General features: G+C 37.5%; 2 protein-coding genes across 4 annotated transcripts; both read left to right on the plus strand.

The window, feature by feature from the left end:
- The first annotated feature begins 1,302 nt into the window (after positions 1 to 1,302).
- Positions 1,303 to 9,318, plus strand: fam169b (family with sequence similarity 169 member B). Of its 3 annotated transcripts, XM_020056525.2 has the most exons (8): positions 1,303 to 1,420; positions 1,738 to 1,880; positions 2,041 to 2,140; positions 2,882 to 2,967; positions 4,008 to 4,182; positions 4,528 to 4,710; positions 7,578 to 7,781; positions 9,232 to 9,318. In XM_020056525.2, exons 1-7 carry the CDS (start codon positions 1,384 to 1,386, stop codon positions 7,754 to 7,756), a joined length of 903 nt encoding a protein of 300 aa, XP_019912084.2. In that variant the 5' UTR covers positions 1,303 to 1,383; the 3' UTR covers positions 7,757 to 7,781; positions 9,232 to 9,318. The 3 variants fall into 3 exon arrangements, with proteins under 3 accessions (XP_019912084.2, XP_019912083.2, XP_034144368.1); XM_020056524.2 differs by lacking the exon at positions 9,232 to 9,318 and having other exon boundaries at positions 1,304 to 1,420; positions 7,578 to 8,178; XM_034288477.1 differs by lacking the exons at positions 1,738 to 1,880; positions 9,232 to 9,318 and having other exon boundaries at positions 1,368 to 1,420; positions 7,578 to 8,178.
- On the plus strand, positions 9,230 to 14,964 carry arpin (actin related protein 2/3 complex inhibitor). Its single transcript, XM_010892692.4, has 6 exons — positions 9,230 to 9,393; positions 9,746 to 9,821; positions 10,176 to 10,308; positions 13,291 to 13,497; positions 13,604 to 13,767; positions 13,977 to 14,964. Exons 1-6 carry the CDS (start codon positions 9,302 to 9,304, stop codon positions 13,983 to 13,985), a joined length of 681 nt encoding a protein of 226 aa, XP_010890994.1. The 5' UTR covers positions 9,230 to 9,301; the 3' UTR covers positions 13,986 to 14,964.
- The last annotated feature ends 849 nt before the right edge of the window (positions 14,965 to 15,813 follow it).

Consider the following 15,813-nt stretch of genomic DNA (forward strand, 5'->3'; position numbering starts at 1 on the left):
AGATTTGGAGTACCCTCCATGTTTCTGACCCTGAGGATGACTGCCAGAGAGTCTCCTGTGGCGGCTGCCTGGTGGCACACTCACTGGAAGGGACTACTTGAGAGTTTCATCAGCCCCTACACCCTTGGTCATTTACACTTCAGCTTTGGGACACTTGTGCAAATTTCAGAGGAGCTAGTGGATGAATAAATGTAGGGCAGAGAGCGGATGGGAAGGGGAAGAGCTCTATTTTGGATATTGCATTTGGAATGGGGTACATAAACTCATCTGGGCGTTTCAAGTATTCCTCTGAGTGAAACTGATATTCCTGTTAACTCTGACAATCAGAATTCAACCAACTGTGATTTCCAAACCAGCCCTGCATTGTTGTGTTGCTGGTGAAACTCAGAGGATTATTTTCATAGCAAAAAAGGGACTAATACACTGATCAATTTGGGTAGAAACACATGATTTGAATCATATAATTCATGTTCCACTTTCAATAATAAAATAAGCACAAAATTTAAATGAACAAATCTGACTATTCATTTTACAAGTCTGAAAATCAGACATACACAAATGCATGTGTCAAATAATTAGCAGGCATACCCATTCTGTTATTTAAAATTCCTTAAATATAACATGGTGCCTTCTGGTAGATTTTAGATTAGATTCAACTTTATTTTCATTGAACAAGTACAAGTACAGTACAACAAAATGCAGTTTGCGTCTAACCAGAAGTACAAATAGAGGAGGGCAGAAAATTTACAAGTATTAAGTATAATGTACGTAAGTGGGATAAATAGTTGTGTGGGTGCAAGTGGCAATTCAACAGGTGAATTCGATTAACTAGCAGGTTAATACAAAAACGGTTTTGGCGGTCCATAATTACCCACAATATACTGTGTAGACCATTGACAACATACTTGAAATGTAACCAATGGGATTTAATATGATTTGAGTGATCTTTCCAATCTCCCTAACAGTATCTCTGGCCAGAATGAAAGGCTCATAACACAGGGGATTTGTAAAAACAAAGTACAAAAAAAATTATATTAATAGGAAGATTATAAGAATGTCTAAATGACATCTTGTGTTTACACTACATTTGATATGCAGAATGTAGTTAGAACATTTGTAATTAAAAGGCATACATTAAAGCATCAGTTGTCAAATCTCTAAATGCATGTACTTTTTATTAATTCTATAAAATGAATTGTTGATTCTTTTATGAATTGCCCATGGAAGATGATCAGAACAAGGGGAAGGGATCATATCAAATGTCTTAACATCCAACACAACATCTGAGATCAACATTCCCCTCTGATGTTCTGATGTGTTTTATTTGTCGCCACAAGGTGGCAGTGTTGCATAATATTCGTCTTCCAGTCAACACTTTCCAAGATGGAATCCAACCAGAAACACCAAACACAAAACACAGGTGAGTGCGTAATGTGAGATGTTTATGTTAGCGTGATTAGTGGCTACAATAGTCAGTAGGGTGGTTGATTTTTTTTTATCCTGAAGAGATTGATGACTTTCGAATACAACTATTTTCGTTTTTTATTTTATTATTTTGATCAGAAATTCATTACGCATATATTAATCGCTCAGAAAAGTTGTATAGGCCTACAGCTAATGAAACTTTTCAGACCATTAACAAACATTGAAAATGTTTAAACATTGGTGGAAATAAATTAAACATAGAGAAATTATGACATTTGGAATGTAGGCTAATGTTGTGTACTTCTGCCCAAGGGGAAATAAAGGAAATATATCCCGTGGACCTCCCAGATGTTGATTACAATTCCTTGTGTTTAACCTCTGAAAACATATTGTCATCCCTGGAGTCAAACACCTATACAGGAGAAAATTGGTTTATACCTTCAATTGGCTCCAAGGTAGCCTATGTTGTTGTTGTTTTTGTTTTGTTTTTTATCATACTTGTTTCTGCTTTTACGCCTCTAAATACAGATTTAAAAAAGTATGTGTCCAAATGTTGTTGTCGGATCAAACAAACAACCCCTGCACATAAATACCTGATCTGCTTCTCTCTGTCAGGTGGAGGTGACGCTTGACAATGTGGGGAGGCTCGAAGTTTTTGGTGATGATCCACCTTGTACACTACTTGCTCTGCACATGCCTGCAGACGAAACTCAAGGTTGGTGGTCTAAAAAGAATGCATTTCAGATCACTTGTTTCGTTTATGTCGTACAGGCTACGTTACTACGGCTGAAATAGTAGCCCTATTCATTTTAGATCCAGGTACAGCTTATTTGACGGTGCAGGAGCTCCCACAATAATTGAAGTAATTAGTCTATAAGAGGAACACATGATAGCAGAAAGGTGTGCCGATTTTACTAAATTATATTTCATATACGGGATCAGTAAACTGAAATAACTGTTTAATAATATATTTCAGGTCATGAAACGTGGGATCAGAAACGTTTGTACAGAATAGGCTATAGTACAGCTTCTGGTGAGCGCTTGTCTGTTCAAAAGTGACATAATCAGGCCTGAAGCGTTTGTTCTTCTGTCAAATGTATTTTTGTAATAGTCCCTGGCATTGCCGTAGGAGGTAAGGGTGCTGGGGTGCGGCAGAACCCCCTGGTTCAGTCACAGCAGAGATTCCAAAATATATATATATATTTTTGAGTTTGACCAATCTACGCACGTTGGTAATTCTTCTTCTCACGGCCTTGGTCCCACGTCTTCTAAGCCAATTCCAAAAGTAGATTTAATTGTATTGTCTGATGAGTTTGCATATCCGTGCGCGTATCTTCGCGAAGATGTTATTCTGGCGTTAAGAAGAAGACACGACAGCCAACAAGTGCTACGTTTTCAACGCCCGGGTGTCTTGCAAGCCTGGTGACGTCCCTGATGTTGTAAACTGTTTTCACAGTGGTTGCCCTGAATCTGCACGGAAAGTGGTGGCCTTTAAATGATGTTTTGAAGACATCCTGCAAATCCAGATCTGGTCTTGTTACGGTACGCTTTATTCATATGTACGAAATCTCCTAGTCAAGAAAGTAACTGGCAACACTTCAAAAGTAGGCCTTCTGATTGGCTTCCCTTAACCCTTTAACTGCATGTTTATACCTGCAAATAAATGAAGCATTACAGTAAATTAAGGCAATAATGGTTTTCAGCTTGATCTTAAACTTAAAATATGAGAGAAATCGAAAATTGAATATGGGTCAAATTATTCAAAGAAAAATAGACATAAATAGACATAAATAGACATAAATAGACATATATATTTATAAAAATCACAATTTTCAACCCTGAATTGAATACTGTGTGCACCCTTCCTTTGCCAAGATAACACCACTGACTCTTGTGCCATAATGTTTGTGAAGTGTGAGAAAGTGTTGTATGGGATCTTAGACCGTTCAATGCAGAATCTTTCTAGGTCATGCAGATTCCTTTGTCCTCACTTGTGGACTCTCTTCTTCCACTTAAGGCACAGGTTTTCCTGTTTTTGTGTAGATCTGGAGGAATACTTTGGATCCTTCTCCTTGACAGAAAGATCCAACAACAACCCATTTTTCACCTCCTTGCAGAGGCAGATCTTGTTTTGTCTCATCTGATCGTAGAAACCCGATTTTAATCAAAGTATCAATGCCAGTTAGCAAACTCTAGGCACTGAGATTTTGTTGTAATGAGTGTAGGTTCTTCATTTATAATTATTTAGTTCTTTATTGCAAAATAATTTATTTTAGTTTTTTTCACATCAATTAAAGATTAGATTTCTCTCATTTTAAGTACAACATCAAGCTGATATCACTGACATTTATAGCCTTTTTTGGTAGTCTTTTACCATTGGGGCCAGTAATTGTGGAGGTAATTTTATATGCAGGGTGTACTGTATGCAAAGTCATCTCCATATATTTTTTTTAAATCTCCATATCTTGATAGAAATCCAATTCTACTAGTCCCGCAAAATACAACCAGTTACCCACTGAATGTGTCTTTTGTGCCCGCTGAATGTATTTACGATGAGACTTAGGTGTGTAGGTCATTCACAGGTTCTGTCTGTTATGGAGAGACTGATACTATTCCTGCTCAGTCAAATTATTTTTGGAGTTTTGGAGAGGCCTTTTATGGAAGATATGTACTTTTCACCTCACCCTATGAGGGAATTTGGCAAAATTCTATGGCTTAATGGAGAAGCAGTTGGCTTTTACACTATCAAAAAGAAAGGTAAGGAATTCTCCCTTTGTGATTTCCATATTGTGCCAGGTGACAAATGTGGCTTACAAAAGTTTTCACATCTTCTATTGCTAGGTCATCACAGTGTAAAATTCTACTCTATATTGAATAATTATACAGAATCTAGTAAGGGTACACAGACGGCTTTGTTTGTAGACCCACACATTGAATTTGGGTTATTCAGAAATAGAAGGAACATTTTACATTCCGTCATCCCATTTCTGTTCAAGTCACTAATAGATCAAAGCTATTCAGTGCGTGAAGTAATACATTTTATTTTGATTGTTGCATACTGTGTAACTTTGGTAAAAGCAACATGGCGTATAATTCTCTCAGGAAGTCTGTGTGATGGATGCACTAGTCAAAGCTATCAACTTCCGGTCCTTGACACTGTGTTTGTGAGGACTCAGTGGAGGAGGAGAGGTCTGGGACTGCAGATTCTGGCAGACTTCTGCACATCACTCCCCAATGAGAAGGTGATAGGACTCAGCTGTCCCATATCCCCAAGCATGATTAAAGGTGGGTTTGAATTTGATACAGTAGTTATTAAAAGTCTACACATGGTCACTGAACATTTTGATATCTTCATGTAAAGACTGAAATCTAGACATTTTGTATTGAATACACTGCCGTTTTGCAGGTTTTCCTAGTTACAAAGCATGTAGAGGTCTGTCATTTTTATCACAGGTACACTTCAATTGTGAGTGATGGAATCTAAAACAAAAATCCAGAAAATCACATTGTATGATTCTTTAAATAATTTATTTGCATTTTATTGCATGACATAAGTATTTGATCACCTACCAACCAGTAAGAATTCCGGCTCTCACAGACCTGTTAGTTTTTATTTAAGAACCCCTCCTGTTATCCACTCATTACCTGTATTTACTGCACCTGTTTGAACACATTACTTGTATAAAAGACCTGTCCACACACTCAATCAAACAGACTCCAACCTCTCCACAATGGCAAAGTCCAGAGAGCTGTGTAAGGTGTAAGCTGTGTAAGCTGTGTATAAAATTGTAGACCTACACAAGGCTGGGGTGGACTACTGGACAATAGGCAAGCAGCTTGGTGAGAAGGCAACAACTGTTGGTGCAATTATTAGAAAATGGAAGAAGTTCAAGATGACGGTCAATCTCCCTCGGTCTGGGGCTCCATGCAAAATCACACCTCGTGGGGCATCAATGATCATGAGGAATGTGAGGGATCAGTCCAGAACTACACAGCAGGACCTGGTCAATGACCTGAAGAGAGCTGGGACCACAGTCTCAAAGAAAACCATTAGTAACACACTATGCCGTCATGGATTAAAATCCTGCAGCGCACGCAAGGTCCCCCTGCTCAAGCCAGCGCATGTCAAGGCCCGTCTGAAGTTTGCCAATGACCATCTGGATGATCCAGAGGAGGAATGGGAGAAGGTCTGATGAGACAAAAATAGAGCTTTTTGGTCTAAACTCCACTATTCGTGTTTCGAGGAAGAAGAAGGATGAGTACAACCCCAAGAACACCATTCCAACCGTGAAGCATGGAGGTGGAAACATCATTCTTTGAGGATGCTTTTCTGCAAAGGGGACAGGACAACTGCACCGTATTGAGGGGAGGATGGATGGGGCCATGTACCGCGAGATCTTGGCCAACAACGACCCGAAACACACAGCCAGGGCAACTAAGGAGTGGCTCTGTAAGAAGCATCTCAGGGTCCTGGAGTGGCCTAGCCAGTCTCCAGACCTGAACCCAATAGAAAATCTTTGGAGGGAGCTGAAAGTCCGTATTGCCGAAACCTGAAGGATCTGGAGAAGGTCTGTATGGAGGTGTGGGCCAAAATCCCTGCTGCAGTGTGTGCAAACCTGGTCAAGATCTACAGGAAACGTATGATCTCTGTAATTGCAAACAAAGGTTTCGGTATAAAATATTAAGTTCTGCTTTTCTGATGTATCAAATACTTATGTCATGCAATAAAATGCAAATTAATTATTTAAAAATCATACAATGTGATTTTCAGGATTTTTGAGTAGGAAAACCTGCAAAATCGGCAGTGTATCAAAAACTTGTTCTCCCCACTGTATGTGCCCCAGAGGCATCAGCTTAGACTGCTGGACCAACTTTTCTCTGCCCATGTCAACATTTTTACAAATTCCGAAAATATAAGAAATCAACTTGTTTCTTTTTGTCCTCAAGACAGGGGCCACTAAAATATTTTTCTGATAAGTTAGGGGAACAACCAATCAAATCTCCCCTAGGTTCCCAGAAAAGCAAAGGCTGGCCTTGAGCATGTGTAGCCAAAACAAAAAAAACAAAAACATGAAATGCAGGGTAGGATCCAGTAGGACACCGTTGTATATTGTGAGCAGCCATGTCCTCGGGTTGTGGTTGGATGTAATACTTTTTTTTTTTGTTAGCACGTCCCAGTTGTTAAGACGTTGTATGTCGAGTATGCCAAGCCTAACCATCCTTCCTAAATGGCTTCCTTATGTAGACATGTATAATTAACAAGTGAATGATCTAATATTTACTTTCTCCCAAAAAGTCACACCTGTGTAAAAAAAAAGGTCTCTCTGTGAAATGCAGTGTGTACCAAATCTGCCAACAGAGCAAGATCAGCAGCAGTATTGTAGTATTATAACAATATTGTTTCATGTCAATGACTGAATTATTTTGTAACAAGTGCTTTGATTTTGTCAATAGTATGATCTAGCCTGACAATGTATGTTGGATAAATTAATAATAGATATACAAGGAAATCAAACTATTATCCCAATTTCCCCCAAACATTTTAACATACATATTTTCCCATTCACTAATATACGATTGACAAGCAGTCCTATTGTTCCACTGTTTGGCCCTGTATATATGCATTTTCATGACTGTGTACAAATTAATAATCAATAACCAAGCATTAAGACAGATCAAATCTCTTGTCCTGACATTTTTTAAATGTCCTTACCCTTTTCTTCCACATGATATCAGGACCAAATGGACTGATATAAAATGTCCTTACCCTTTTCTTCCACATGCTGTCGGGACCAAATGGACTGATATAAAATGTCCTTACCCTTTTCTTCCACATGCTGTCGGGACCAAATGGACTGATATAAAATGTCCTTACCCTTTTCTTCCACATGATATCAGGACCAAATGGACTGATATAAAATGCTAGTCGAATCATGGGGTGGGGGCTTTACAGTGAGTTGGTTCGGAAGCTGGTGACACCAAATTTGAAGGTTATATATTAAGTAGAAATTTGTCCTTAATGGCTCATTAGACCTTAGACCCACACTTTAAGATCACAATACATTTGAAGAGTGTGCATAGTATGTCTTTAACCTCAGTCTTTTCCAGTCTTTTACTGAACTGTACATGTTATGTGTACACACCCTTTCCAGTATGCAGGAAGTTTCTCCTGACAAACCAGGACCAAAGGGATCGGCTCTATGAGGTGGTGGCTCCAGGGGCCTGGGACCAGAGACGTAACATATGGCTGAACATACAGCTCAACTACAGTGCAAACAGTGAGGCCCTGCCTGGTTTGGAATCAGGGTGCACCAAGGCAAAGGTTGTGTGATAATGAGAGACAGTCAGACATCACGGTAAACATCATAAAAAGGGCTGTCAGATAGAACACAAGAAAACACATCTTTCAAGTATTCCACTTGTGTATAGAATATTGTTTGATTTGATGATGCATATGAAACTGTTTTATATAGAGTGAACAGTAAATAAGGAATCCTATCACCTGGTCAGCAGTAGTTAGGACTGACGGTTTATTACCTTGTTTTAGCTTTGTGATGAAAGAACTCTGAATTTCATGGACTTAGATTTTGTGACCTCAACATTAAATTACTTGTAGAGTCCATGACAACAAATGTTGTCATCGCTGAATCTTGTATGTAAGACAATTAAGGGAATTTATAATTTAGAGGAAAAACAAGTAATGGGTTGGGGAAATTAATGTGCAGTCAAATGTATTAAATCTGATTTAGCCTTCTCGTGTTTTGTGAGTAAAATTTTTAATTGTGATCACCACAAACAAGGCTGAGGAGAGTGGTGATTCCAAATAAGATGGAATATTAGACTATACCATGGAGCACAAATGGATCATGGTCCTCAGAAGTTTGAGTTTAGATTTTTACTACTGGCAGAATGTAGAATGTCAATGATGTCACATTTAATGGTCATTAGCTGCAAGAAATAATGGAATTTTAAAACCAAGAATATACATGTGACATGAATTATGCATAGTAAGTTACATTACTGTCTGTTGCTGTGTGTTTACTTTGTAATCATTCTGTCCTTCCATCTGAAAGCTAACTGTATGTTAAACTATAGCTTGGCAAGGCAACCTTAAAACATACACAAGCAAACATTTTGTGTTAGCAACAGCAAGAAAGAAAAATACACAGTATAGGCAGAATGCTTAGCACTGAACAACTTCCACCAGAAAGCATTGGTAGAGTCCTAGAGAAAGGAGGCAGTAGGCTCATGTCCATTTATGTTATGATTGGGCATCCTTGGTAGGGTTGGGAGCACGAGAAAGATGATGGGGCTGAGAAATTATTGCTGATTTTAATGTTTGCTGTAATTACACCCATTTCGCCCTGAGGGGGCTGTTTTTTATTTTGGAAATGAGTAGTTTCATGCAAATAAAAAAAAATATTGCCATGTGTTGGAAGGAAAATGGGCAGTGTAAAAGCTTATCTAATGCTATTCTTCACATTTTGCAATGTAAGGTGAAAATAAATGTTTGCATTCTCAGCGATATCTGAGTGACAGTCAATGGGCTGACATATTAAGACTAATTGAGTTACGGATCTAATCATGTTAATAGGGATTTACATAATTGGCCTGTTTATGGGTCAGACTATTATCGACATATCGGAGACAGATTTCTATCAAGTTGTAATTTCATTCCACGTTCGTGTTCCCACTTCCCACTGACATGCCTTCAATTCATGTGGTGTGACGTTAACGTAACTTCTGAGCACGCCGACGTTCTGAACAAGCGCCAATTCGTTTTCAATCTGTTCCCGTTTCACGTAGATTCAGGAAGTTCCTGTTTTGCTTGGGTTTTTCGATTATGAAAGAAGTGTGGCTTTATCTACGTTGAACAATGAGCCGAATCTATCACAATACTTCCTTGCAAAATAAACCTGTTCATAATGAGAAGATCGGAAAAGCCTGGTCACCGTCCTCTTATCAGAGGTAGGACTATGGTTGATTATTATCTAATAAGTAGTGCTTCTGATAGCCCACAGGAGACGATTTTTTGTTGGAATGCCTGTGGTCGCTTCAAATGTGTAACAGAATATACTCAACTCCACAAGCGTAGGGACAGATGCTTTGACCTAGTAAAAAACAACAAAAGTAAAACCACGAGTACATGCTGTCAATCTTTTTGGTGCAGAAATGTAAATGTATTTTAAGAAATATGTGACGTCGGAGCAGCGTACTATCGGGACTGGAGTTGAGTATACTCGACTAAAAGACAAGAGCTCGTGCATGCTACAATCCTACAACATGCAGTATATAGTCAACAAATGTTTTTCTCTTACAGTGGTCTAGGTGTAATATTAGAGGGAAGGTTGGTGGATGTCTCACGCCATGTTATCACTGATGTCAACAATCAGAAGGTAATAAGCTGACATGGAGGACTGTAGCCAGAAATTGTTTACTTACGCTGTTAACAGTAGTCCTGGTGGATGATAGTTGAAATTAAAGTGATAATTGTTCGAGAATCAAAACATGCCTACGTGGGGCTTTAGAGTTTTCTCGGACTCCTAATTATGGGCAATTCCCAGGTAGAGTGATACTGAGACGTCGCTTGAAATTGTTTGTGAAACAAAATGGCTGCACATTAAACATCTGCACAAAGGCCACTTTTAACAATTACCCTTTTGTTTATTTCCCTTTTTCATATACTTAAATAATGCATGAAACAATGTATTTAATTTTTTAAATGTCTCAGACATTTTCTGTTTTGGCAGGAGCGATTCTATGTTTTATACATCAAACCCAGTCGAATCCATCAGAGGAAATTTGATGCTAAAGGGATTGAGATTGAACCAAACTTCAGTGACACCAAAAAAGTCAACACAGGTTATCTCATGTCATCATTCAGTGAGTATTCTTATTTAATAGATGGGGTAAACTATGAATTGGCTTACACTGCTTTGGGAAATTATTTGCTCCTTTTCTGATTCTGAATGCATATGTTTTTTTTTTTACACTGAATCAAACATAGTAAAACATTCCTTTGTGTAGAATGTGGATGTCTTATGTCTGTTTTCTGTAGTTTTATAGTGTACATCAACTGCTAATACTGAAAATACTTTAAACTACTATTCAATAAATGTAGAGATGCATCTTAAACTGTTTTAATATATGCTTTGCCTTATAATCCAGGGACATATTTGCTATTGACTTTATCTGCAGGACACAAAAAGTTTTGGAAATATTTTTTTTCCAGTTTTCGCAAAGATATAGTTACAGAGTCAAAGTCAAGCACCCTCAATACCTGCACATGCGTTGAACATGACTATGTAAAGCTGCTAATTGAAAGATGTTCCCACATAAAGCTTCTCTCTGACAGATTTTGACATCAAATACAAGCAATTCATGTTTTGTGGAGGCCAAAATTAAATTTTTGTGTCAACGCTGAAATGAACTGCTCCGTGAGCAAGTGGGATTTGAATCTAATCACATACTGATAGATTAGAAAATGTAACATTGCATTTAGACAAACAATACAAACCGTTCAATTCAGTATGACTCCTGAGGTAAAAAGTAGCCTAAGCATATGCTAAAATCAAGACCTACATTGCCCCAAATGTGGCAAGCTTGAGAATAATAATATGGCTCAGTAACTGCCTACAGACATGTATAATCTAACGGATGTGATATGCTGTACTGTTAGCCAAGACATGACAGCTTTATCATTCATTTAAGATGGACTGATTTGATGAAGTTGCAAAATACATATTGTTTCCAACCATGATTGCCAGTTTGGGAATAATATATTTGTCTCTGTGTCTTTTTCAGATGTTTGTGAACTGCTGAGACTATAGTTTAAGATGCACCTGTTTCTTTAGTGTGAGTTCAGGTAGCCCAAACAGGAATATTACTTTTTATTCATTCAACAAAACACACAAATACTAAGTACACAGTGGCTACTTTAGTGGCTGCTCAATAAAAAATTGGACCATAGTAAACACACCTCTCAGAATTCCCATCTACCGCCATGTCTGTATACAATGTATGTGATGTAAACAATGCAGTAAACATTTCTATGCCCCAGTAATGATTATATAAAAAAAAAAATTTAAAACAAACCCCCAGTCTGAAAGTGGTATCAAATAATAGGCATTGAGCGCAGCCAGCAATAATCATTATTTACAACCAGTGTTTTTGGTTTTGAAATACGATTTAATTGTTCAACATCCTCAATAATGCAAAGAGCAGCTCAGTCTATGAGATAAAAATGCATTTTTGTAAAATTTAATTTTCCTAACAGATATTGTAGTTGACTTTCATTTGATATTAGGTATCCAGTGAAAAGAGAGAAAAAGAGATTAATGTCACCAAATGATTTATTTAGTGTTGAATATTTAAAAACCTGCTGGCTGCTATTCTGGGCCAGTATCTCTTAATTTTGATGCTCACTATGCAGGGTTCTTTGGGTAGGGATGGATTAAAATGTTTTCCTAAATGGTTTTACCTAATCTTAAACATCCTAGGAATTGTTTTTTGTTTTTGGAATTTCTTGTGAATAATACATTTAAAAAAAATTATTCCCTGAGGTGTAAATCAGCTGTCCCTGTAGGATATATATTTTTGTAATTTTTTTGATTCAAGGTAAAACCTGGATCCTACGTTGGAAAAAAGAACACACGGAAAAAGCTTCACCCTTTTGGAACAGTTTTTGTGTGTCTGTAGGAAGGCAAGAGGGATTATGCATTAGCCAATATATAATATTTCCCAGCATGCTCTATTGCTGGTTGATTTTCAGAATTTACTTTTTATTGCATATGCATAGAAGTAAGTAGATACGTTTAAGCCACATGAAGATGGTGGCGCCCTCTGTCAGCCGTGTTGCATGGGGTTCAGTCTTGTGTCTCTAGTTTTTGTGTTTCCCCAGAGTGGTACATTAGTAAAGGGGCCGCTCCCTGTCTGTCCATGGCATTCGCTGCTCACTTTGCCCCATGTTTGATTATTACTTGATGTTTTGTGTTCTGTAGTCCACTTGCCCGTATAGGGTTCTTGGTAATTAATTTGTGCCTCTTATGAAACACGCAACAAGCCATTTGTCTCCTGCTCAATATTTAATTCATAATGAATTTTTACTGGTGCATGGGTACTGTATGGTGCAGTGCAACATGTTCAATATGCACGTTGTCGTCTTGACAAATTTGCAACTGTACCAGATTTCTGAAACTTTTGGATTAAATACTGACTGTGAATAGTGGTATTTTCTAATGTTCATTTATTTTTTAAAATCTTTACCTAATCTGAGTAGATCAACAACCCTCTGTCTTCTTTCAACTGAAAGCTCTTTGGTTTTACCTACGGTGAAATATGACAAAGGAATTTTACAATCTCATAGAATATCAATAGACACCACTTGGTTTGGTTTTATTGTAAACAAAGAGCTCCGGCAAAATAGACCACTGCACCTTTTTCTTTCCTTTCCAAAAAAGTGGAAAAGGAAGGTTTTGAGTGAGGAACAGAAGGGTTAAAATTAAGAGACCACTGCAAATTGAACACTTCTGTTCCTCACTCAAAACATTCCTTTTCAACTTTTTTGGAAAGGAAAGAAAAAGGTGCAGTGGTCTCATATTGTTTTCCGGAGCTGTATTTTAGGGTGCCAATTTACCTTTGAAATGTTTTGCAGAAAAAAATCATAGTACTTATTAAAATATAAAACTAATAAAACATTTTGTTTGAAAATGTAACTGGTTTTGTTAATTTTTGTCATTAAATTTCATTAAGGGTACCAATATTTCTTCAGTTTCTTCAGTATGAAATCAATTCTGAAGTCTACAACAAATTTGCCACCAAACTTTATTTTTTCTAAAAACAACTGTTTTTGTTACACCCATGCAGAGGTGGAGGCTAAAGGAGAGACTGATCGTCTCACTGAGGTACAGCTGGAACAACTAGTGACCAAGGAGGATCTGGTGAAAGTGACAGGGAAACACTGTCCCAGTGGGACCATAGCTTTCTGGTACCCAGAGAGTGAGATGAACAATATTGAACTACAAATAGGCCAGGACATTCGACTGAAAACCAAAGGCAGTGGGCCATTCATTTGTAAGTTTGGTGTTCAGCAGTCCTTTGGAAGTAACCCAAACTGAAGCTCAACTACACGTTTTTTGTAGTGTAGAATTGTTTACATTGTTTCTTGTTGCTTTTTCAGTTTCCTTGGCCAAAATTGATGGAGGCACTGTGACTAAATGCAATTTTGCTGGAGACGTAAATGCAGGAGCATCCTGGACAGACAAAATAATGGCAAACAGCTCAAGTACCGACTGTGTGAAAAAGCCTGATGGCCCAGGAGAGGGAGCAGATGAGGAAGAATGGGTAAGAGGAATAATGTGGCCACTTGAGGCCTAATTACATTTTATTTGCACATAGTTATTTTTACAGTATAACCACAAGGAATAATTTGTAATAGTCCATGTGTATTATTTCCTTTGTTATCTTGGGGAAAGCCTAACCATTGAACAAACATCTTCTCTGTTCTGTATTAATTTCAGGATTTTAATGTTGGATCACTATCTCTGTTTTAGGTTGATTGAGGAAATGAATGGAATTGAACAGTAAAATCTCTTATTCCTGAACGGTTTGACCTGCACAGTTCCAGCCTCCATTGTGTTGTTGTCGCAGCATATGCAAGCTGAGGAGGAAGAGGGTGGTTTCATTTTCCTCTTTTTATTTGTTGAAAAATGTTTATTTTATTTCTTTAAGCACTTGTATCTTTTGGATTTATTTAGATCATCCAACAGGAAATATGAACAATGTAATAAACCCAATGGAAATGTATTTGATGTTGAGTCATGCAAGTAAGTCATCACTTCAGTGTGAGTGCATAAGCATTTATAACTTTAAATATTACAGTTGTTTTCAAACATGGAATTTCATTGCTAACTGAGCTGATAGTGATTCTATTTATATATTATGTACATAAAAAACAACATATTACACATTCATCCCACAATGGGGTGTGGCGGGGGGGTTAAAGAAACTAATACACTTGGATACAAATGTTTGTATTTATTGGAGAGTAGTAATTTCATTCACCCTGAAACAATTGCCCAGATTTAATCTAGTCCTAGAAATAACATTTTCAAATAGGAAATCTACGTACAATATCCTGGCACATAATACATATTTGTACAAATACATTCTATTAGGAGTCTTAACTAAATCATTTCTGTTGTTAGTTAACCAGAGAAAGTGCAATATTTGGATATGACTTTGCTAGTGTAAACCACAGGGCTTGACATTGTCACCCGCCAAATGCAGGTGGTATTCGGCTGTGGCGGGTAACGCAACGTAACTCTTACTAGCCACTTTGACGGGTGGCATTCTATATCTATACTCAGGGTTTTTCCAGCTTTCAAAACTCAAACCAAAATCTCGCAACGCCTATGTGTGTTGGCATGGTTAAACATGATTTTGTGTGGGAGAATAGCCATACTGTCAATGAAATCTGGCAACATTGCATACAGGACCACACCTGTCCTGACATTGCAGAGATGAGTAACGTCAGAAATACAAGTGGATCTTAGTTTTCTTTTACATCCAAGCATGTCAAAATATTTCAATAAAATGTAATAACCTCAAACTTCATCCAAGCCGCATAATTTTTAAAAAACTTTTCAGGTGACTTCTAGTATAGCCTACAATTACAGATTTATTTAAAGACAGATCGCGAGACAAATGAAGATGACTGGTGAAAAGATAATCAGATTAGGCTGTGTACTGTCACCAAAAACATTGGGCTATATATGCAGTATACAGTGAAAAAAAATATACAATTAACTTATTTAAGTCACTAAGAATATAAATATATTAACGTGAAGAAGACTTTGGATCAGCGACAGCAGCAGAGCCTAGTACAGATGAAGGAGGTCGAGAGAGGGAGATTAACGATAAGGCATCAAGGCAAGGATGGAGGAAAGAATAACGTGACATGGCTGTAATATATACAGCTCTGTTTCGTTTTGGCGTTATTGGCTGATGAGTGATTTCATATTTCTTTTTAAATAACATGCTAATAGGTCTATGTTAATAATAAATATATTGCTTATATATTTTGGTTGATATTAGGGAGGTCATTGTAGCCTGACATGGACATGGACAACAGGGCAGATTTAATAGTTGTCTTTTTCAAGTGTGTAATCACATTATATGAAGTATTTCGGTAGAGTGGGAGGGTTGGGGTACCGCCTTTGCCTAATTTTGAGCCAGGAAAACCCCCGTGTGTGTGTGTATATGTGTATATATATATATATATATATATATATATATATATATATATATACACACACACACACACACGTTTTCTAAAACTGTAGTCTTATTGCAATGAGAGTGACATTACAACCTACGACCCTACCACTC

Source organism: Esox lucius, chromosome 19 (assembly GCF_011004845.1).
Source record: "Esox lucius isolate fEsoLuc1 chromosome 19, fEsoLuc1.pri, whole genome shotgun sequence".
In the NCBI taxonomy this organism is placed as follows: domain Eukaryota; kingdom Metazoa; phylum Chordata; class Actinopteri; order Esociformes; family Esocidae; genus Esox; species Esox lucius.